This window comes from Zeus faber (assembly GCF_960531495.2).
Source record: "Zeus faber genome assembly, chromosome: 1".
NCBI classification, from domain to species: domain Eukaryota; kingdom Metazoa; phylum Chordata; class Actinopteri; order Zeiformes; family Zeidae; genus Zeus; species Zeus faber.
The window spans coordinates 6,369,841-6,391,715 of NC_137193.1; the positions used below are offsets into that span (position 1 = coordinate 6,369,841).

Below are 21,875 nucleotides of genomic sequence, written 5' to 3' on the forward strand. Positions count from 1 at the left end.
GTGTTTAATTCAGTTGGTGTTGTATTGTTTGGATATGGTTGTCACCATCAGTGCGTGATGTTTACTGTTTACATGACTATGTAAAAACACTAATAGTTCAGTCATACTGTTTTGTTCATTAGATTTATTATAGCAAGCGACTATTCTTGTTTTCCAATAAAGGCGTACAGGATGTTTTAAACACAGGGTTGGACGCAAAAAATATTTGATTCAATACTTGAACAGTTTATTTATATGTAGTCACATGTTATATCCACATTCAACATCTAATAGAAATGTGATTTACATCTTAAAAACATCTTTGCAATGTCTTCAAAAAATGAATGAGGAAAATAATAAAAACAGTGATAATAATAAAAAAGTTCATTTGGATGCTTCCTCTTCTCCTTTTCTCAGCTAAATGTGTTTCTTTCCCCGCAGTGCCGTGCGGCTCAGAGCGTATCCATCCGCTGCACCGTCTCCTCCACAACCTCAAGCTTCAGGGGGACGACTTCCTCCTCCAAAACGCCTGTTGTGCCTGGGTGGTGCTTGTATTTCCTCCGCCTGCCAAAGAGTTAGGGAGAAATAACAGATACTCTGACGACAAACAATTTGCAGAAAGGGTTTTAAAGCATCTTGAGGAGAATTCCCCACAACTCGCTCCACACGACGCGTCACGTTTCATCTGAGTTTGTTAAGAGGTGGTCAAGAGGAGGAACCCAACTGCAAGACACAGGGTTTAAGGAGTATTGAGGGGGGTTTATTGAGAAGACACAGGGAATCCAGAACAGGCAACAGACGGGGGATCAGGACCGGCAGGGACTCGTGACAGGGAAGACAGGGACTCACGACCAGGCAGGGAAACCAGAATCAGGGACCAGGAGCAGAGGAGCCGGCGGAGAAACAGGAACTCACAGTTCAGGGCGCACACACAGGGAAACAGGCAGGGACGTGGAAAGGACGTGCTGCGACATGTGCTGCGACACATGCTGCGACAAGAGAATGAGGAAGGTGGAGACGGGTGGTGAGATCACTGCCTGGGGAAAGGTGTGCAGTGACAGGGAAATGAAATGACACCAGACACAGACAGAGGGAGCTAGAGACAGACAGGGGGAGCTAGAGAGGGCTTGAGAGAGACAGACAGACAGACAGGGAGTCAAGGCAGGCAAGGAGGATGGTGACAGAGTAACTTTGAACAACTCACTGAAATGACCCGATTGGGATGTTTTTCCACGTGACACAGATGGGATATGTATTATGAACGTCTCAACATGAACAAAATACATCAGCTCATGCCACTTCTGTCTAAACGCACAGATCATAGATGGATTCATAGACGTCATCCTGATGTGTGCAGGTGGCAACAGTTCAAGCTGAACTTTATTTGCAGTGGTTCAAAGGTCAAGTGATGGAGGACGAAGGCTCAAGCCAAAGGAGCGTGATTCATACATTTTGGTGTGATCAAAAGAAAACTGAAATAGATTTATTATTTGACTTGGCCAGGACCAAGGTTGATTTTAGGTGTTTTTGTTACGGCTTTAAACAGCAGAATCTGCCATGGGTCACATGGTAAGTAGGTGTGAACAGGCGGCAAAGAATGTTTGCACTTGCTGGAGCCAGTGGCCTCTCTTGTAGTGTGGTTAAAGCCAAGGAGCGTCACCTCTGGTCGCTGTACTCGGACTCCTGGTACGGTCGGATGTACTCCACCCCCTGCGCCGTGATCACACACATGTCAATGTTGTTTCCCGAACCCAAGTCACTCATGATGCCTGCATGGATGGAGTCACGCACCAAGAACTGGGCCTCCTCCAGCTGGGAAAACCAAAGAGGAGGGAGGGAGGCGGGTGGACAGACAGACAGACAGACAGACAGACAGACAGACAGTTAGACAGACAGATATTATAGATGATGTGAATTTATAATTATAATGCCTCCAATGGACTTGTGCACCACTCTGTACCTCCATGTCAGGTTTGAATCTGTCCTCCAGAATCCCCAGAGCCGCCAAGTCACCAGAACCTGCACAACACTGTGTTCAGCGTGAAAACACAAACATGATCTATCTATCAATCAATCAATCAATCAATCAATCAATCTATCTATCTATCTATCTATCTATCTATCTATCTATCATCTATCTATCTATCTATCTATCTATCTGTCTGTCTGTCTGTCTGTCTGTCTGTCTGTCTGTCTGTCTGTCTATCTATCTATCTATCTATCTATCTATCTATCTATTTGTCTATCTGTCTATCTGTCTGTCTGTCTGTCCGTCTGTCTACCTATCTATCATCAAGAGGAAAAGGAGGAAAGTTATCTGTATTCCTGTTTTCCTAGAATAACAAAAAGTGTCTTGAAATGTCTTCTCTCAGAGCATCAAAGCTCTGCTTCCCCTCGAAAAAGTTACTTCCAATTTTTTTGGAATGTTCGACAAAAAAAAAGACTTATTTCATCAATGCGTGCTGAAAAATAACTTGCAATAGTCTGTGACGGGGAAACCCATTCCTTTAACCGAAAAATGTGCTAAATTGACTGATGATGCGAAATGACTTACCCATTGCGAGGTAGGGCACCTTGCTCATGCTGCCGTGCGGCCCCACTGTGTACAGGTGGTGTCCAGTGCAGTCCACCCCTCCCAGGATGAGGTGAGCCCCTATCTGGCCTCTGTACCTGACGGTGCAGTACATGAAATTATGTTATTCATACCAACAAGCAGCATCAGGAGCAACACTTCAAATGCTTCCATATACTAGTGTATATGGAAGTAGAAGGCCAGTAGAAGCCAACTTCCTGGGAAGTATAAGGTCTGGTGCTACCAGTTCACAATCTACACAAGGGTAATGTGGCCCCCGAAAATGAGTGAGATCCCCTCATCGACCGCAAGTAAGATGGATGGAAAAGCCAATTCATTCATCCGAAAGTGGTTGGGGCTGCCACCGTGCCTATCTGAAACCGGTCTCTTCGGGAAGAACACACTGCAGCTGCCACTGCAGTCCATAAGTTTGGGCTACATGCAGGAGAAGACCAGACTGGTTCTCGAGCTAAGAGAGTCCACAGACCAGTCGGTAAGGAATGCAAACGCCAAGGTTCCAACCGGCCGTAAGTGGAATGCCCAAACCGAGGGTGACCAAGCTGTCGGTCGGCTGCAACACCGGGAGATCGTGGGCAGAGTCCAGACAGGAAGAGCAGGGCTAGGATGGGGAGAGGCGCCACGCTTCTGGTCCAAGGTCAACCGTAAGGAGAGGAGACGGTGGTGGCAGAGGTGACGAGCATGGAGGAAGATCGCTACAAGATCAAGGCTGTGTTGCAGGGCCGTCAAGGAGGCTGGACAACCTGGGAGGGAGTTGTTAACCGGAACATCAGTTGGTCAGACCTGTGGAAGATTCCACAGGCAAGACTCAGCTTCCTCATTCGCTCAACCTACGACAGGCTTCCCTGTCCTCAGAACCTTCACCAGTGGTTTGGGAACGAAGAATGCTGCTCACTCTGCAATGCCCCCAACGCAAGCCTCCAGCACATCTTATCAGGCTGCAAGATCGCGCTTTCACAGGGGTGCTACAGATGGCGCCACGACCAGGTCCTGAGAAAACTAGCCGAAGTGCTGGAGGTGTGTCGACAGGGTAACAAAGAACCACCATCAGCAGAGGACAACACCAGCTTTGTCTCAGAAGGAGGGGTAAGGAGAAATACCAGGCCAACAGAAACATCAAGGCCCTTCTCCCCCGACCAGGAGTGGAACATGAGGGTTGACCTCGACAGGCAGCTCCAGTTCCCCACAGAGATCACCACCACATCTCTCCGACCAGACATAGTTGTGTGGTCAACCAAGGCAAGATCTGTGCACCTCATCGAGCTCACAGTACCACTGGAGGAGGGGATTGAGGCCGCCTTCGAATGTAAGAAGGCCAAGTATTCAGAGCTGGCTGCTGAGTGCCGGGAGGCTGGCTGGAAGGCTACCATCTACCCAGTGGAGGTCGGATGCCGAGGGTTTTTGGGGTTGTCAACCACACGCCTCTTGAGGGATGCAGGAGTGACCGGAGGGAGGCTAAAGAGGGCAACAAAGGACCTGGCAGAGGAGGCTGAGAAAGGGGGAAGGATAGGTGTTGGGGAAAGAACACCTAACCCCAGACAACAGCCGCAGGGGAGAACAACTATCAGCTGCAGGGGGTGACAGGGAGACATCCCTGTCACTGCTCCACCAGGAGACGCTCCAGAATTAAAGGAGCGAAACGTTGGTGAATGGTGGTTTCTGGCTGATGACCCTGCAGCTGACCCATGGGCACCGGAGGAGGTGTGACAGGCAGCAATGCCCAGCAGGTGATAACATCTTCCTGTACATTCACAGTGGTTCAATCCAAGTGAGTGGCAAGAATATTTGTTTTGAACAGGTTTTAACCATTAAAAAACACAAATACAAACACAGAGTTTCAATTTCATAATTACTACATTTCCTACAAATAGTACAGGTTCAAACCCACTGGCACCCACCCATATTTACCAAGAAGCTGGTATCATCTATGCACACACACACACACACACACACACACACACACACACACACACACACACACACACACACACACACACACACACACATACACACACACCACACACACACACACACACCTGTAGAGCATGTCCTGTAGAATGTTGACGGCCATGAGCACACGGGGCTTCCTGCCGCTGTTCAGGGAGAAGATGGAGAGATTGGAGGAGAGAAGGTCTGTGGTCTTCTGGGTGTCTGCTGCAGTACCTGCTCCACAGCAGCTAGAGACAGACAGACAGAGGCAGACAGAGACAGACAGAGGCAGACAGAGGCAGACAGAGACAGATAGAGACAGAGACAGAAAGACAGACGGACAGAGAGACAGACAGACAGACAGACAGACAGACAGAGAGACAGAGAGGGGAAGGCAGGGACAACATCTCAGTTCTGCAACCCACAGAGAGAAGTCAGACATGCTCCACAGACAACGTCTCTGATTGGTTCATTTCACATTGACGTTTGAATCAGTGTTTGTTCTGTTCAGTTTGATTGGATGCTCTGGAGTTGCTCCTTTTGACTTGAAGCCTTTTCAAGATTGTATGGACTCCTTGGCTCTTTGGGGCCAATAACGTCTGTGGAATTAAGATGGAAAGGGAGGAGGGCGCACAAAAGAAAAGAGTGACGATCTGGTGGAAGGAAAGAACGAGAAAGGTGTGGGCCTGGAGGAAGAGGAGGAAGAGGAGGAAGGGGAGGAAGAGGAGGGAGGGGAGGAAGAGGAGGAAGAGGAGGAAGAGGAGGGAGGGGAGGGAATGGAGCAAGAGGAGGAAGATGAGGAATTGGAGGAAGAGGAGGAAGAGGAGCAAGAGGAGGAAGAGGAGGTGGAGGAGGAAGAGGAGGAAGAGGAGGAAGAGGAGGAAGAGGAGGAAGGGGAGGAAGAGGAGTAAGGGGAGGAAGAGGAGGAAGAGGAGGAAGGGGAGGAAGGTTTCTCTCTGCACTCAATATATATTGGGGGTGATGTGGTGGATCTTGGTGCAGGTCTTGTTGGCGACCACCTCACTGGATGTGGCTCTGGTGTCCGCTCCCAGCACCACGCTGCTCTGGAGCAACACACACCACGGAGCCTCAGCACCAGAGCTCCAACGCAGCTGAGGTGGAAACAAACATCTGCTCCGTCCAAACCCCGCAGCACTTCCTGTCCATTAAATGAATCTCCCGAAACAAACAGTGCGATGGCTTTTCATCCTTTTGTGCCGTGTCCTCCCCGGCTGTCTCAGCAGTGTTCAAATCCTTCCTTTACGGACGTATTCATTAGAAACGGAGCAAACTCCTGCTCTGTGTTCCTGAAAGCAGCAGCATCATCATCCTCAAGATGCTGCATGTTTCAAAACAACAACCAGAACAGTGTTCAGTCCAGTCCCCACCGCTCTTGGGAATCGAACCTTTCGCCGTTTCATGCTCCATACATGCTTCTATGACTTTTCTTGGGCGGGGATGGATCTGCGTGCGTGTCTTCTCACGCACGTCTGAGAAAAAATGATTTGGGCGAAGAACAAACCGAAGCCAAAAGATAGAATTTGTCCGTTGACGTCACGACGTGGCACAAAACAGGGACGTGACCTCATGCACAGCATCTAGATTGTGAACGGCTGTGACTCCTTTAACGCCACCTCCTAAACTGATGACCCACAACTGAAATTGAAGAGAATATTTACTTTGCCTTCTATGAATGTAGAGCACTTTGGGAGGAAGTTATTATTATTATTATTATTTATACAATTAATATGGTTATTATTATTATTATTATTATTATTACTATTATAAATATTGTTGTTGTTGTAATTAGTATTAGTAATACTATTATTATTGTTGTTATTATTATTGTGATTATTATTAATATTATATTATTATTATTATTATTATTATTATTATTATTATTATTATTAGGGGTCCAGCCCATTCCTATTGTTATTGTTGGGAATTTTCTTCTTACTTTGTGTTTTTCGGGCTAAAAGTATCTGGAACACGACAATCGCAGTACGCACGCACAAGGTCGAGGTGTCGCTGGTGAAATGAGTGGAAAACATTGGTTATTTTACCGGAAGTAGAAGAGTGTTGAGAGGACTTGATTAGTAGGGGGCGGGCGCTTTGTGACGTCATCATCCTAAGTTGTAGAAGTCCGAGCGTCGTCTCTCGGACTCGTTCCCATGCAGCCACTTGCGACACGTAGACAGACGACTTGAGCCGATGCTGCATTTAATGGAAACTTGGAAAAACTGTAACTCGTGCTGCGTTTTACAAAACACCCGAAAATTCGCTGGGAATTAATTTTTTTTTTAATCTTCTCTGTGTTTTGAAAAAAGTGTCTAGAACACGACAATCGCTGATCCCACGTTAGAACCGGGGTGTTTCAGACATCTTGTGCTGCAGGTTTTATCCACATCAATCTACATTTGTAGCAGGAATTAGTGAAAAACCGTTGCAAATTGACCAGAAGTTGAAGAATTCTGGCGTAGTTTGATTACTTAGTGAAGCGAGGCGCTTTGTGACGTCATGAACCATGTTATATAAGTCTGGTTTCCCTCTCTGGGTGCTCATGCACATTGGGAGGGTTGCTCTGTGTGGACCTCATAGTGGTTGCTCCACGAGACGAGCAACCAGGAGACGACAGACCGGGGGGACGATGCAGCGTTCAACGGAAACTCAGAAAATCCTGCTGCGTTTCAGAGAACCCGGAAAACTGTAATACCTACCTAACACGACGAAACCCCACCCTGTGTATCGCTGCCTGCAGCTGTATTTATTATTGTTATTACTAGTACTAATTCTACTAATACTTACCTTGAACACCACTCCTGCTATGGTGGTGCCTGTCTTTAAAGGTTTGGGTGTCCCCCCCTCAAGCAAATCCTCCAAAACAGCATTTCTGCAGCAAAAGGTGGTTGGGTGGGGGTGGGGGTGGAGGTGGGGGTGGATAGACGATGGAAACATGGAAAGTAAGAAGTGCATGGCAACAACTATATAAATATATATATATATAAAAAAAAAAAAATATATATATATATATATAAATTAAAAATAAACATATATATATATATAACTATACCGACAAATAACAAACATTTCAGCTTCTCTTTGCTCAGCTTTGTACGTGGTTCAGTCTCTTTCCAAAACAAGGATCTGCTTTCACTTTCCATCTCCATTGAGTTGCTGTGTTACTGGACTTCCTGCTTCAACTTTTTTCTTTATTTATTTTTCTTTCACACAAAGTCAGAACCGGAAAGAAACACAGAGAAATCAAACCTGCAACTGTTGTCGAAATTAAATCCCGGCGTCGGGGTCTCCAGGACGTTGGATTGAGCCATTCTCACCTGAAGCCACCCTGAGCTCTCTCTCTCTCTCTCTCTCTCTCTCTCTCTCTCTCTCTCTCTCTCTCTCTCTCTCGTCGTGTTGCTTTAAAACATGGAGGACTCCTACTCGCACCGGATCAATGGTGTCAGCACGGGGGTGAGTAAACCCATATCGCTCTGAATCTGTGCGTCAAGTCCATCAAGAAAAAGAGGAAAGAAAACACTGTGTACTGTGTGTTCATGGCAGGTGCTTTGTACATACGCAGTGTTGTATTTTGGGGGGACATTTGGCGCTCCTTGATATGACGTTGACATTGCTGGTGGCGGGGTCCGCCACCATGAGGTGAAAGCTTCCACTTCCCCCTCCTCATGCAGACCACCATCCTGGCAGTGACGTTTGATGGAGGAGTCCTGATTGGTTCAGACTCAAGGGCCTCAATTGGGGGGTGAGAGGTCTATCTGTCTATCTGTCTGTTTGTCTGTCTGTCCATCTGTCTATCTATCTATCTATCTATCTATCTATCTATCTATCTATCTATCTATCTATCTATCTATCTATCTATCTATCTATCTATCTATCTATCTATCTATCTGTCTGTCTGTCTGTCTGTCTGTCTGTCTGTTTGTCTGTCTGTTTGTCTGTCTATCTGTCTATCTATCTATCTGTCTATCTGTCTATCTCTAAGGCTGTTTATTCATTGGGAAACTCTTTGGCAACAATATTGATCTTCATCTGTTCCTCTCTCTCTCTCTCTCTCCGTCCAGGTCCTTTGTATCATCTAAGACCATCAACAAGCTGATTCAGGTGCATGACAGAATCTTCTGCTGCATGGCTGGTTCACTGGCAGATGCACAGGCTGTCCTCAAAGCTGCCAAGTTCCACCTGTCCTTCCACAGGTGCATAAGCAATGCACACACACACACACACACACACACACGCACACGCATGTGCACGTAGACACACACTTGCATGCTCATTCATATGTAACAGTAATTATTTTCCTGTGCGGTACATTGACATTTTCAAGTGGCGGTCGCTGTAACCCAAGGCGACTCACAACAACTACATTTGTCAGTGGAGGTGGAGCTGACATTGCAGTCATCAGCCTTTAACAGGAAGAAGTAACAGCAGCAGAGTTTGTTTCGCTCACACGTGTATGATATTTTCTTCCTGTCTTTCTACGTCTCTTCTCCTCTCATTTACATACATGTTGTTCCTCCCCCTCCACTCTCCCTCTTCCTGGGCCCATCTTACCTTCCCTCTCATCTTCCCTTTATCTTCCCTCCGTACCCAAACCCGTAGCATCCAGATGGAGAGCCCTCCGTTGGTGATGGCCGCCGCCTCCGTGCTGAAGGAGCTGTGCTACAGCAACAAGGAGGAGCTCCAGGCCGGCTTCATCACAGCCGGCTGGGACAGGAAGAAAGGAGCACAGGTGAGGGGCCCCACCCCCTGGGGCCCAAACTCCTCCCCTTCGGCCCAGAGCCTTGTTTTAAGCCGGGCTCAGATTTGCCGTGATTTGGCTCCTTGTCTGAACCCTTCTTCAATGTGAGTGGGTCAGAGGCGTGATGTGAGCCTTCCCAGAGGTTCCCAAATATTCAAGCGTGTGGTTTATTTACCCTTTCACATCTCAGATCTCATGTCACTCAGCCCCATCTCAAATCGTTGCCAAATCGGCCTCGGAAAATCACGTTGTGTGGCCCTGTAGCTTCATTGAGACCACATCACAATGTGCCCATGTCTGGATTTCATCCAGTTCAATGAACCAGGGCCAGTCTGCTCTGTGTGCTCCCCATGCAGGTGTACGTTGTGTCTCTGGGAGGCATGCTGATTCCTCAGCCCTTCACCATCGGCGGATCTGGCAGCACCTACATCTACGGCTATGTGGACGCCAAATACAAAGCTGGCATGACCAAAGAGGAGTGCCTCCAGTTTGCCACCAACGGTACGGTCCTATTCACGGTCTTTTAAGAGCCCCGTTCTCACGACACAAGGGGCCAAAAGCACGATTGACATGGTTCATACATGAGGTTGGGAGCGGCGCTTGAGCACTTGAGAGGAATTTCCTCCCGTTCCCGGAGGAAGGTTTCTGTGAACGCTGCCTTGGCCCCAATTACACCAACAGTGTTGCCCCCGGGCAACACTGTTGGTTGGGGTTGGTTCATGCCGCCATTTTATTTAGCAGAACAAGGTGCACTCACTCAGTGGAAGTAAAGGTGAGGATAGAAATCTGTTGCTCACACTAAAATGTACAGGTCACATGGTCACAGCAGTAATACTTTGAGGTGAATTCAGTTCATTTCTATGCAATCGTCACAATCTCATTTCAACAAAACAGATTCAACCCAAAGTCGATTCACGATTCATGAATTAGGAATAATCTATTGGACAGTGGACGAGTCATTGACACACATCCTGTGACAACTTGACCAAATTCCTCTTCTGTTCTTCCTGCCACTGGCGTCTTGCTCCTCTCTGCCGTTCACTTGTTCCTATCCACCGTGATTCCTCCTCCTTCTTTCTAACTCTCCTTCTTCTCTCTCCCTCTCTCTCGCCCTCTTCCTCCTCACCCCTGCCCTCAGCTCTCTCCCTGGCCATGGGGAGGGACAACGTGAGTGGCGGCGTGGCTCACCTGGTGGTCATCACGGAGACGGCGGTGGAGCATGTGGTCGTCCCCGGCAACAAGCTCCCAAAGTTCCACGACGAGTGATCGAGTCCAAATGAAGCCTGTGACAACGGGGACAACCAGAGCCCCAGAGCCGCTGCTCCAGAGCAGATTTTAGTCCTGGTAGAAATTGCGGAATACAAGCTTTTCTCCAATAAAGAAGATATTTATCCTGTGTTGTGCACTGGTGTTGTAGTGTGAAAGGTGGATTTAAATAAAGTTAAATTACCCTCTGTTGCCCAGTGATAGTCTGGGTGTGTATTTCCGTGTATTTCCAATTAATTCACACAGCAGCTGCATATCCATTGTCAGATGACATCACATATTATGAGCTTATTACTTCATCCAGTTGATCAAAAAAAGTGTTTGTGTGCTGCAAGGGAATGAATTATCAATGCCAATAAACTGTCTGTTCTAGAAGCCTGAGCCCTGCTGTCGTTGTCTTACCTTCCCATGTGTGTGTAACGTGTGGAAATGAAACATGACATGTTGTTTTGTTTTTTTTATCGTTGCCCCAATTTACATTCAAACGTGACCAGGATGATGCAATATTTAATCATTTATATAAAAAAAGATGATAAGAATATTAATAAAAATAGAGTGTGCACACTTTATTTTATTATGATAATCTGCAATGTGGTTGAACCTGAACCTTGCTGGCAGAAAGTGCTCATATAAACAGTAAACATCGCCTCATTAGTGAGGTAATAATAAATAGTTAATCGTTTTTGTGAGAAGGGGCTGGATTTCTATATCTCTTAAAGCTCGATGCCTTTTATATTTCTTAAAGTGTTCGAGCACAAGGAACAGAGTCACTGTCACTTTGGGTTTGAGCAGAGAAGACAAGCCTCCCTCCTGGAGTCCAGCGCTTTAAAGGTGACAATAAAGACACAAGGTTTGGAAAGAAGTGACGGTGCTTTTCTTGTTGGTGTTGAAACAACAGCAGCTTCAACTCTGAGGTGGAACTTCCCTGAATGAACGTTTGCAGTCTGCCATCACCATGTTAGAGGAACCGGAGCCGGAATGGATGAGCGAAGAAGTTAAAACTGGAGTAAGAACATTTAATGCGTGTTACATTTCCTGGACAAACATCTGTCTGACGTGAGGATAAAGCTTTTATTTTATTATTATTATTACTATTATTATTATTACTTTTATTTTTTATGATGATGCATGTCGCGGTAGACTCGCATGTATTTCAACTCCTCTTCATGAATTAAACCTTTACGAATCACATGGGATATAAAACACCAACGCTTACACCTGACTTTATTCCTTGTAATCTTTGTTTTCTTCTTGTAGACGACCATCATTGCCATAGAGTTCGATGGGGGAGTTGTGCTGGGCTCGGATTCTAGAGTGTCCGGGGGGTAAGTGCGTGCGTGCGAGTGTTTATGTGCGTGTGCGTGCGTGTTAATGTGTGTGAGTGGTAATATAGGAACGTGTGTGTGTGCTTGTGTTTGGTAGAATAGTAGTGTCTGTGCGTGTGTGTGTATGTGCTTTTGTGTGTGTGTGTATGTGTGTCGTAATAGAGGAATGTGTGTGTGTGTGTGTGTGTGTGTGTGTGTGTGTGTGTGTGTGTGTGTGTGTGTGTGTGTATGTGTGTGTGTGCGTGTGTGTGTGTGTGTGTGTGTGTGTGTGTGTGTGTGTGTGTGTGTGTGTGTGTGTGGAGCTGATTTCAATGACGTCAATATCAATGTGAAATCAACAAAATATGATTTCTCTCTTTTTTTTTTAACTAACACAATATGGACAATTTCACAACATTTTGGGGACGACTATCATCGCTCCCATGAGATCTTTCCACAAATATTGCACATATTTACCAAACACTCACTGGTGATGTGGATATGATGTTATTATGAACATTGATCAGAACATAAGAAAACTGAAGCAGCGTTACTTCACTGGAAAACTCCTTAAAGGCAATATTTTACTTTCTCCTGAAACCACGACCACAACAATCTCAGAGGAAATCTAGTCTCATATCACAATACCATGTGAAAGCAACGCACCTCTCAGCCCTGTGTGTGTGTGTGTGTGTGTGTGTGTGTGTGTGTGTGTGTGTGTGTGTGTGTGTGTGTGTGTGTGTGTGTGTGTGTGTGTGTGTTCCTCTCTACCTCCCACTGGCTCCACCCAGAGCCTCGGTGGTGAACAGGGTGATGAACAAGCTGTCCCCTCTCCACGACAACATTTACTGCGCCCTGTCCAGCTCTGCTGCCGACGCCCAGACCGTCGCCGAGATCGTCAACTACCAGCTCCATGTCCACAGGTACACCGTCCACACCGTCCACACCGTCCACATCGCCCACACCGTCGGCACCGTCCACACCGTCCACACCGTGGGAAGTGTTCCGCTCCACCGCCCCACTCGGATCTCAGAATCCCAATCCCCATCCATTTTAACGGCCAGGTACATTTACATATACGAGCTGCACTGCAGTGGAGACCATAAGCATTGAAAAATAAAACAGCTGGATGGTCCGAAAAAATAAAGAATAAAAATAATAATCAAATATAAGAGATAAAATAAGTAATAATTAAAAAGTGGGGTAAAAATCTAATTTAAATTTAATTGTCAAATATATACAAATAAAATTTTAAAAGTGAAGTAAAAATTAAATATAATTGTCAAATATATGATGATAATATGATGATACCCTGATAATAATACCAGAAATAACACAAGCCAGAAGAAATGGCAAGTCCTGAGAGAGGAAACAAACTGGGCTGACGGGGAATCTCTAGTGTCTCTCTCTCTCTCTCTCTCTCTCCAAGGAGGTAAACTGTACAAAGGAGGAAGTCTGGGCTCCAAAGGGAGCCGTCCTTATAGTGAACAGCTGTCTCAAACCTGGTGAAGACATCAACAGATCCCTGCGTACCTAGTTGTCTCTGAAGAGAGATGTCTGTCCTCTTACTGACCTGTGATTTGCTGTGGTTTGTCTTTATTTTTGTTGTTTTTTGGTTCCTTCGTAATCAAGTTGCTGCTGTTGTGACACGACTTACTGAAAATAAAGGAACCTTAAAAGTCAAAGTCTCTCCCTCTCTTTTAGCATTGAGATGGGTGAGGACCCCCAGGTGCGTTCGGCGGCCACGCTGGTGAAGAACATCTCCTACGAGTACAAGGAGGATCTGTCGGCGCATCTGATCGTGGCCGGCTGGGACAGGAGGGGCGGGGGGCAGGTCAGTCCTCAACACCTTCTCAGCTCGTTGCCGTTCCCTCGGGGATACGTGAAACAGGGCATCGTTTGCACACTGCTTTTGGCTTCCTTGTTTCAGGGGCCTTGAGGTTTTTCAAGGACTTACTTTGCAGGGGCGCCCGCCGTTGACAGTGACTCCTGTAGTCGGTGTTGTTGCAGCAGCGTTTTGGGACGTGCACGTCAACAAGCAAATAAAAACAGAAAACAGCAACAAGGAGCTGCACACCGCCCGCTTTTACCGGGACTAAAACCAGCGACCGTCCTGCTGCCATTTTGATTGATGATTTCTGTCTGTCTGTCTGTCTGTCTGTTTGTCTGGCTGTCTACATGTCTGTCTGTCTGTCTGTCTGCATGCCTGCCTTTTTCTGCCTGCCTGTCTGTCTGTCCACATGTTTATTTGCATGTCTGTCTGTCTGTCTGTCTGTCTGTCTGTCTGTCTGTCTACATGTCTGTCTGTCCATTTGAATGTCTATACATCCGTCTGTCTGCATCTCTGGTTGTCTGTCTGTCCGCATGTCTGGCTGTCTGTCCGTCTGAATGTCTGTCTTTCTGCATGTCTGTGTATCTGCATATCTGTCGGTCTGTCTGTCGGCATATCTGTCTATCTGCATGTCTGTCTGTCTGCATGTCTGTTTGCATGTCTGTCTGTCTGCATGTCTGTATGTCTATTTGCATGTCTGTCTGTCTGCATGTCTGTCTGTCCGTTCGTCTTCATGTCTATTCGTCTGTCTGTCTGCATGTCTGTCTATCTGTCTGTCTGCATGTCTCTGTCTGCATGTCTGTGTCTGCCTGTCGGTCCATCTGTCTGCGTGTCTGCATGTCTGTGTGTCTGCATGTTTATCCATCCATCTGTCTGTCTGTCTGTCTCTCTGTCTGTCTGTCTGTCTGCATGTCTGTCTCTCTGTCTGTCTGCATGTCTGTCTGTCTGTCTCTCCCCTCTTGGCCCCCTGTCAGGTGTTTGCCACCCTGAGTGGCCTGCTGACACGGCAGCCCTTTGCGGTGGGCGGCTCCGGCAGCTTCTACGTCTACGGCTTTGTGGACGCAGAGTTCCGTAAAGGAATGAGCAGAGAGGCGTGTCAGCGCTTCGTCCTCAACAGTAAGAGACACGGACACACAACACAGGAAGGACGCCCGCGCACCGCCGCAGGCTTCCTTTGGGAGTTGGTGCTTCACAGCCATTTGAGAGTTTTCATTTCCTTCCCGTTGTGTTTCACTGCGACAGGATCACGTTGAGCTGTCGTGCGTGTTGTGTTTTATAGGAAGGATGGCGTTGATCTCCTTCTTTTCTGTAAGAACCTTCACTGACCTTCCTCTTTCGCTCTCTTTAGCACTGTCTCTTGCAATGAGCCGTGATGGATCCAGTGGAGGCGTGGCCTACATCGTAACCATCGATAAAGACGGCGCAGAGGAGAAAGTCATTCTGGGAAATGACTTGCCTTCCTTTTATGATGAATGAGATTGTTTTGAAGACTTTTCTAAAGCACTGCAGCATAAAACTAATTCTGTATGTGTTTCTACTTATGGTGCAGTCTCTCTTAGCAGCAGGTAAGACAAATAATATCCCAAATAACGAGGGAAAAACACTGCTGGTCTAGATCCATATATTTGTTATGGGCGAGCTCAATTTGGATCAAAATGATTGTCAATTCATTATTTTATTTCATTATTCTGCCATTTGCCAAATATTCTGAAGTACGACATATAAACTCAGTGTGATTATATAGAATAAGAAAAATATTTTATGACCAACAGATTTACAGAGATAGTTTTGACAGGTGCTGTTAAAATGTCTATTAGCAGTCTCTGCTTAAATTGCCATCATTCAAATATGTTTTAATCACAATGACCATGCATGGTTGATGGCTGTTTGAGTTTTAGGAGAAAATAAATAAAAAAATAAAATAAATGCAACTTGTTTCACTGTCTCAATTTGCTTCATTGCATATTAAAATCTTCCAGGACATTATAACAGCTGACTACTTGTATTGACGACTACAGCCTCAGTATTAATCATGATGATGTCATAATATACATAATATTGATTAATTACTTTACGGGCAAACTAATATGACGCACAATAAATGAATCCTTTGCCAATTTCTAAAAGTAGACATATGTCATCTTTATTATGATTATGGTCTGTGTGTGAACGGTGGACACGTCCTGCGGGCCTCACATCTTTTAACTTGCTCGTTTCGGGGAAACTCGGGATGGCTGAGGATGAAACTGAAAGTAAAACGCCTTCATACGAAGAGGAGAAGAACCCGGCGACCGGATCATCCGTCCCTTCGGAGAAATGTCCACATCCACAGCATCATTCATGTGTAAAACAGCTGCTTCGGCCGCGGCGCTCTGCGTGGACGTGTCCCTGTTCCACGCTCTGGGGTCCGGGGAGCAGCCGCGCGGCGTGGCGCTCCTCTGGCTCGGTGCGTGTCTCCGGTGCGCGTCGCTGCTCTCCGTCGCTCGGCTGGCGTGGGATCGTCCCCGGCCGGCGCTGCTGCGCTTCCTGGCGGCTCACGCCCTCCTCGTCCCGGTGTATGAGACCGGGCACCGGCTGCTGCGCGGCGGCGGTGACGAGCCGGGAAACGGGCGCTTGGTGTGCGGGGGCTGGCGCGCTTGGCTGACCGGCGGCGCAGCGTGTGCGGCCGCGGCGCTGTTCTGGGAGCTGACGCTCCCGGGACGAGAGGACGGAGCCACCGGGGAGGAGAGGAACCAGAAGGCGAGGGTGCTGTTTGTCAGGGTCCTCCGCTTGTACAAGCCCGACTTCTTGTACCTACTCGGGGCCTTCGTCTTCCTCTCGCTCTCCGTGCTGTGTAAGTATGTGGACGCGCTTTGTCAAAGTTGTAATCCGCGATATTATTTTGCTGGAACTTTATAAGGAACAGTCATTCAGTGCGTTTGCATTGTGTATGTGCTTCTCTACTCGCTTTTTTCATAGTTGGTGGTGGGGTCAGCCTTCCCCGTCAGTACAGGTACTCCTCTCTTAACGACCTACCTGGTTAACGTACATTCGGACTTATGACCAGCTCCCTGACCTCTCGGTATTGTACAATACCAAGCATCTCATCTCATCACCCCTTATATACTATATACACTATATACACTATATACACTATATACACTATATATGCTATATATACTATATATACTATATACACTATATATACTATATACACTGTATACATTATATACACAATATACACTATATATACTATATATACTATATAGATATACTCTCATCTCCGTTCTCAGTCTCATTCCCGCAGTCTGTCAGTATATACTACACAAGCGTTCGCAATCACCAGGCCCCCTGGTGATACTATAATATATACACTATACATACTATATACACTACTGTGAAATAACCTCCCTTACTCGCTTATCGACCAATTCTCTTAACGACCTGGTCTTGGGAACTGAACTTGGTGGTTAAGTGAGGAGTACCTGTACGTGTTTATTTTACTCTGTATATTTTGTTTTTATGTTAAGATGTTTTTACATGAACATTGACAAAGAAGAACATTCACATTTTGACAACACAATAATGATGATGACGATGACATTGAGGATGGGTCTGTGTGACTGTGTCCAGGCGAGATGTCCATCCCCATCTACACGGGCAAGGTCATCGACATCCTGGGCAGCGAGTACCAGTCCAATGAATTCCTCTCAGCGATACTCTTCATGGGCCTCTACTCGCTGGGAAGGTACGGAAATGAAATGTTCACGTCTTTATCCTTCAATTCTTTCACCTTTCACACTCCTTGCATTTTATTTATGAGAATATATTTATACATTTGGGCATATGTCCATTTGTCAATGTATGCCTGTATCCACGTGTGTGTGTGTGTGTGTGTGTGTGTGTGTGTGTGTGTGTGTGTGTGTGTGTGTGTGTGTGTGTGTGTGTGTGTGTGCAGTTCCTTCTGTGCAGGCTGCAGAGGGGGTCTCTTCCTCTGTGCAATCAGCAGCTTCACGTGCAGAATTAAGGTCAAGCTTTTTGGGGCTCTGGTCAATCAGGAGATTGCTTTCTTTGAGGCCATTAAAACAGGTGCGTCTCCCCCAAAACACGCTGGGAGGTACGGTATCGTTGAAACTTGCGGCTTGCAACGCAAAGACTGTTCATCCAGAAAATGTCTTTATGTGGAGCCTCATGATAGGGTGGAACGTAACGAAACAGAGGGGCATGAAATACAAATAAGATGACTCAACAAAGTCCAGTGCCCAACTGGTCATTCATTTTCCACACTGGCTGTTAATTTCACTCAATGAATTGATATTTAAAATAAATATTCATGATTATATGGATATTATTGAGTACATAGAATTTGCGTTTTGCATGTCCAAAACCATACCATGCATCAAATTGTGTGCAACAAGTACCACTACGACTATATCCAGCGAAACATCATAGTACTGTTTGGAAACACTGCCCACTGCGCTGGTGACCGTATCCCACAATGCACTGCGAGGGCAAGACGTCGGTGAAAGTTTCTATGCAGCGTCGTCATCAACCCTCCACGTGCGGAAAAGTAGGTGGAGGATGGTTGGAACATGTAATACGTAGTATGTAATACGCCACACCCCTATAATAACACTCTATTATCTAGGCTGTTATAACATTATAGGCTGTTATGGTGTGGAGCTTCATAGAATGGAGTAGTAGCCGTCCTGCTGCATCAGGCAGAGCAGTATCTACTCTGTTGCGTAACAGCGGCTCCTCCGTGCAGGTGAGCTCACGTGCAGGCTGTCCAGAGACACCACCATGATGAGCCGCATTGTGGCTCTGAACGTCAATGTCCTGCTCAGGGCGCTGATTAAGACGCTGGGCATGATCTCCCTGATGACCAGCCTCTCCTGGAAGCTCACCCTCCTGGTGCTGATGGAGACACCTGTCAGGCTTGATACAGAAGCTCTACGACACACACTACCAGGTATTTGTAAAACCCACGTTTACTTGTTTTCCCCGATGTAGATGAAAGGACACGTTGATCCACTGAAGTGTGTTATTTTTACATTATTTAGCAGATGTGTCTCGACCAGAACTGGGAGAGACCCAAACGCACGACACAGGGAGATGGAAGGCAGGCAAAGGATGTTTATTAGCCTGGATGGTGGAGCTGGCCGGGGACCCAGTAGGGTAGGGATGGAGCAGGGCTGGGCAGGGATGATGACCAGGAGATGGGGTCCAGGATCCGGGTGGGGAGACGGGGAACCAGGCTGGATGGAGAGAGACAGGCAGGTAAACCGGGCTGGCTGGATTTGGAGAGATAGACTGGGTCGACGAGAGGAGACAAGCAGGTAAGGGGAAGACGAGACATAAACTAGGAACTAGAAATAAGCACTAGGAACTAGGAACTTGGGAGGGAGCCAGTAGCGATACAACTCGGGTAAGCTAGTTGACGATCTGTATTTAGTCCCAGACTGGGAAGCTGGGACTAAATACTGTGCAGGTAATTCATCCCAGGTGTGTGCAATCGGGCTCGCATTAGGGAGCTGCAGATGGGGCAAGGGCGGCCTCTAGTGGCGCTGGGAGGCCGTGGGCCTAACAGTACCCCCCCTCTACGGACGCCCCTTGGCGGACACCTGGAACCGGAAGGGTGAGTTCGATTGAAATCCCGGATGAGGGAGGCATCCAGGATCTGTCTCCGGGGGACCCAGGAGCGTTCCTCCGGACCGTATCCCTCCCTGTCCACGAGATAATGGAAACCCCTCCCCCGGCGCCACACATCCAGCAGGCGCCGCACTGTGTAGGCTGGGTGGCTGTCGATGGTGCGGGGGGGTGGTGGGGCCTCGGCAGGGAGGGAGAGAGGGCTGGAAACCACCGGCTTAAGCAGGGATACATGGAAGGTAGGGTGGACACGGAGGCGTAAAGCACAGGGGTTGATGATTGACACAATGGGGAAGAGGCCACATACCGGGGAGCGAGTTTTCGGGAGTCCACTCTACCACGAACTGGAGGTTGGCGTCGGGCTGGGCCAAGACTGGGGCCGACGAAAAGCGGCTCCTGAGGTGAAGGAATGCAGCCTCGGCTACGGGGGTCCACTTGAAGGCCACTGCGGTGGCGGTAAGGGCTGAGAGGGGAGCAGTGATGCGGCTGAAGTTACGGATGAAGCGCCGGTAGAAGTTTGCAAACCCGAGGAACCATTGGAGCTGCTTCCTATTGGCTGGGGTTGGCCACTCCTACACAGCGGCCACCTTCTTGGGGTCCATCTCCAGCCTCCCTCGGCCAATGATGAATCCTAGGAAGGAAATGGACGGAACATGGAAGACACACTTCTCGGCCTTAACAAACAGGTTCTCCAGGAGGCGCTGCAGCACTAGGCGTACATGTTTTACGTGGTCAGAGAGGGATTTGGAGAAAATCAGGATGTCGTCGAGGTACACAAAGACAAATGAGTTAAGCATGTCCAGGAGGACATCGTTAATTAGGGCCTGGAAGACCGCTGGGGCATTTGACAGACCAAAGGGCATAACAAGATACTCGAAGTGTCCGAACGGGGTGCTGAATGCGGTGTTCCACTCGTCCCCGTCGCGGATGCGGACCAGGTGGTAAGCGTTGCGGAGGTCGAGCTTGGAAAAGTTGGTGGCACCCTCAGATGGGGACGAAGACTGAATCCATCAGAGGCAAGGGGTACTTGTCTTGTCCTTCTTAGCAACAAAGAAGAACCCTGCGCCTAGCGGAGAAGACGAGGGGCGAATAATCCCGGCAGCGAGAGAGTCGCAGATGTAAGCTTCCTTGGCCTCCTGTTCGGGCTGGGAGGCGTTATACAGGCGACTGCAGGGGAGGGGGGCGCCTGGCAGGAGGTTGATTGCGCAGTCGTAGGGGCGATGAGGTGGTAAGGATAGCGCACCCTGCTTGCTGAAGACCGGGGCCAGGTCCAGATATTGCGACGGAACCGAGGGCAGGTCAGGGCTCTTGGGGACCAGCGGCGGGGTTGAGGCAGAGCGGAGGCAGTGGGCAGTGTGTGCTCCAGGAGCTCACGCTGCCCGAGCGCCAGTCCATCTGAGGGTTGTGGGTCCGGAGCCAGGGGTACCCCAGAACCACGGGGTTCAGTGGGGAATCTATGAGGAAGAACCTTAAGGACTCAGGGTGGTTGCCGGAGAGTAGCAGCTTGAGAGGGGCTGTCTGGTGGGTAATCGGGTCAGATGTGACGCGTTCAGCCCCTTGACCTCGAGCGGTGCGGGGAGAGGGACGGGTGTCAGCCCTAGCTGGCGTGCTAGTCCCTGGTCGAGAAAACTTGCATCCGCCCCGAAATCTATGAGAGCGGAGGAAGAGAGTGTTATATCTCCCCACGAGAGGGTAACTGGGAGCAGCGGACGGGAGAGATGGTTGGAGCTGGAGCGACCGGAACGTAACCCTACCGAGGAGTCTCTCTCTACCATCTGAGTTCATCTTCGTCTTGGCTTTTTTTTCTAGATCCACAGTTGCTGAGCACAAACTACACTGCTTCATCAAATTGATCAGAGCGTTCACCACATCAGTGCTTTCTGGAGCGGAAAGGCGGACCCCGCCACCAACAGTGGAACAGCATGTAGAGGAGCACATGCATAACGCAAAATACATTGACCGACTGTTTTGTTAAAATCGCCAACTAAAAAGGATCAAATTAGGGATTTTCTACCTAAATAAATTCACATGTTACTGCTAAAAAAAAAAGATGAACTTAAGTATCCATCACTCAACTACTTCCAGAGACCGTCCACGGCCGTGCATGACTCTATGGCGCGGGCCAACGACGCCGCCAATGAGACGGTGTCCGGCATCAGGGTGGTACGGAGCTTCAACACGGGGCACAGTGAAGCCCGTCGCTATGGCGACCGGCTGATGGACACGCACAGCCTGAAGGCCAAGCGCGACACCATCAGAGCCGTCTACCTGCTCGCACGGAGGGTGAGAACTTTGCTGCTGTTTAGTTTTGTTTTTCCATGATGAGGAGATTGTATTACTGTCTTTACTGTGACCGAGATGAGTTGTTGTTTGTTGTTGTTCACCTGTGTGTGTGTGTGTGTGTGTGTGTGTGTGTGTGTGTGTGTGTGTGTGTGTGTGTGTGTGTGTGTGTGTGTGTGTGTGTGTGTGTGTGTGTGTGTGTGTGTGTGTGTGTAGCTGTCTGAGCTGTGTATGCAGGTGGCTGTGCTGCACTAAGGCCAGTTGTTCATCCAAAGGGGTCAGATGACCACTGGAAGCTTGTTGTCCTTCATA

At 47.9% G+C, this 21,875-nt stretch overlaps 4 protein-coding genes across 4 annotated transcripts in view; 3 read left to right on the top strand and 1 right to left on the bottom strand.

Annotated features, from left to right (window-relative positions):
- Nucleotides 1-386: 386 nt before the first annotated feature.
- LOC307237812 (proteasome subunit beta type-7-like) lies at nt 387-7,827 on the bottom strand (the record flags this gene model as incomplete). Its single annotated transcript, XM_080010580.1, has 8 exons — nt 387-543; nt 1,640-1,791; nt 1,940-1,998; nt 2,534-2,649; nt 4,606-4,746; nt 5,465-5,562; nt 7,304-7,388; nt 7,766-7,827. The coding sequence occupies 8 exons, from the start codon at nt 7,825-7,827 to the stop codon at nt 432-434; spliced, it is 825 nt and encodes a 274-aa protein (XP_079866706.1). The 3' UTR covers nt 387-431.
- A 97-nt stretch (nt 7,828-7,924) lies between these two features.
- On the top strand, nt 7,925-10,528 carry LOC307231344 (proteasome subunit beta type-6-B like protein; the record flags this gene model as incomplete). The annotated part of the gene is made up of 6 exons (XM_080002005.1): nt 7,925-7,969; nt 8,188-8,258; nt 8,578-8,709; nt 9,116-9,245; nt 9,611-9,755; nt 10,393-10,528. 6 exons carry the CDS (start codon nt 7,925-7,927, stop codon nt 10,518-10,520), a joined length of 651 nt encoding a protein of 216 aa, XP_079858131.1. The 3' UTR covers nt 10,521-10,528.
- A 947-nt stretch (nt 10,529-11,475) lies between these two features.
- LOC307231333 (proteasome subunit beta type-9-like) lies at nt 11,476-15,131 on the top strand (the record flags this gene model as incomplete). Its single annotated transcript, XM_080001992.1, has 6 exons — nt 11,476-11,526; nt 11,778-11,845; nt 12,616-12,747; nt 13,529-13,658; nt 14,630-14,771; nt 15,004-15,131. 6 exons carry the CDS (start codon nt 11,476-11,478, stop codon nt 15,129-15,131), a joined length of 651 nt encoding a protein of 216 aa, XP_079858118.1.
- An 840-nt stretch (nt 15,132-15,971) lies between these two features.
- The window catches only part of LOC307231343 (antigen peptide transporter 2-like), a gene marked incomplete at its 5' end in the record, with an annotated part of 131,336 nt that continues 125,432 nt past the window's right edge, over nt 15,972-21,875 (top strand). Inside the window, one exon of the mRNA XM_080002004.1 lies at nt 15,972-16,488. Within this exon, the coding sequence (XP_079858130.1) occupies nt 15,972-16,488 (517 nt within the window). The remainder of the gene's footprint in view (nt 16,489-21,875) is intronic.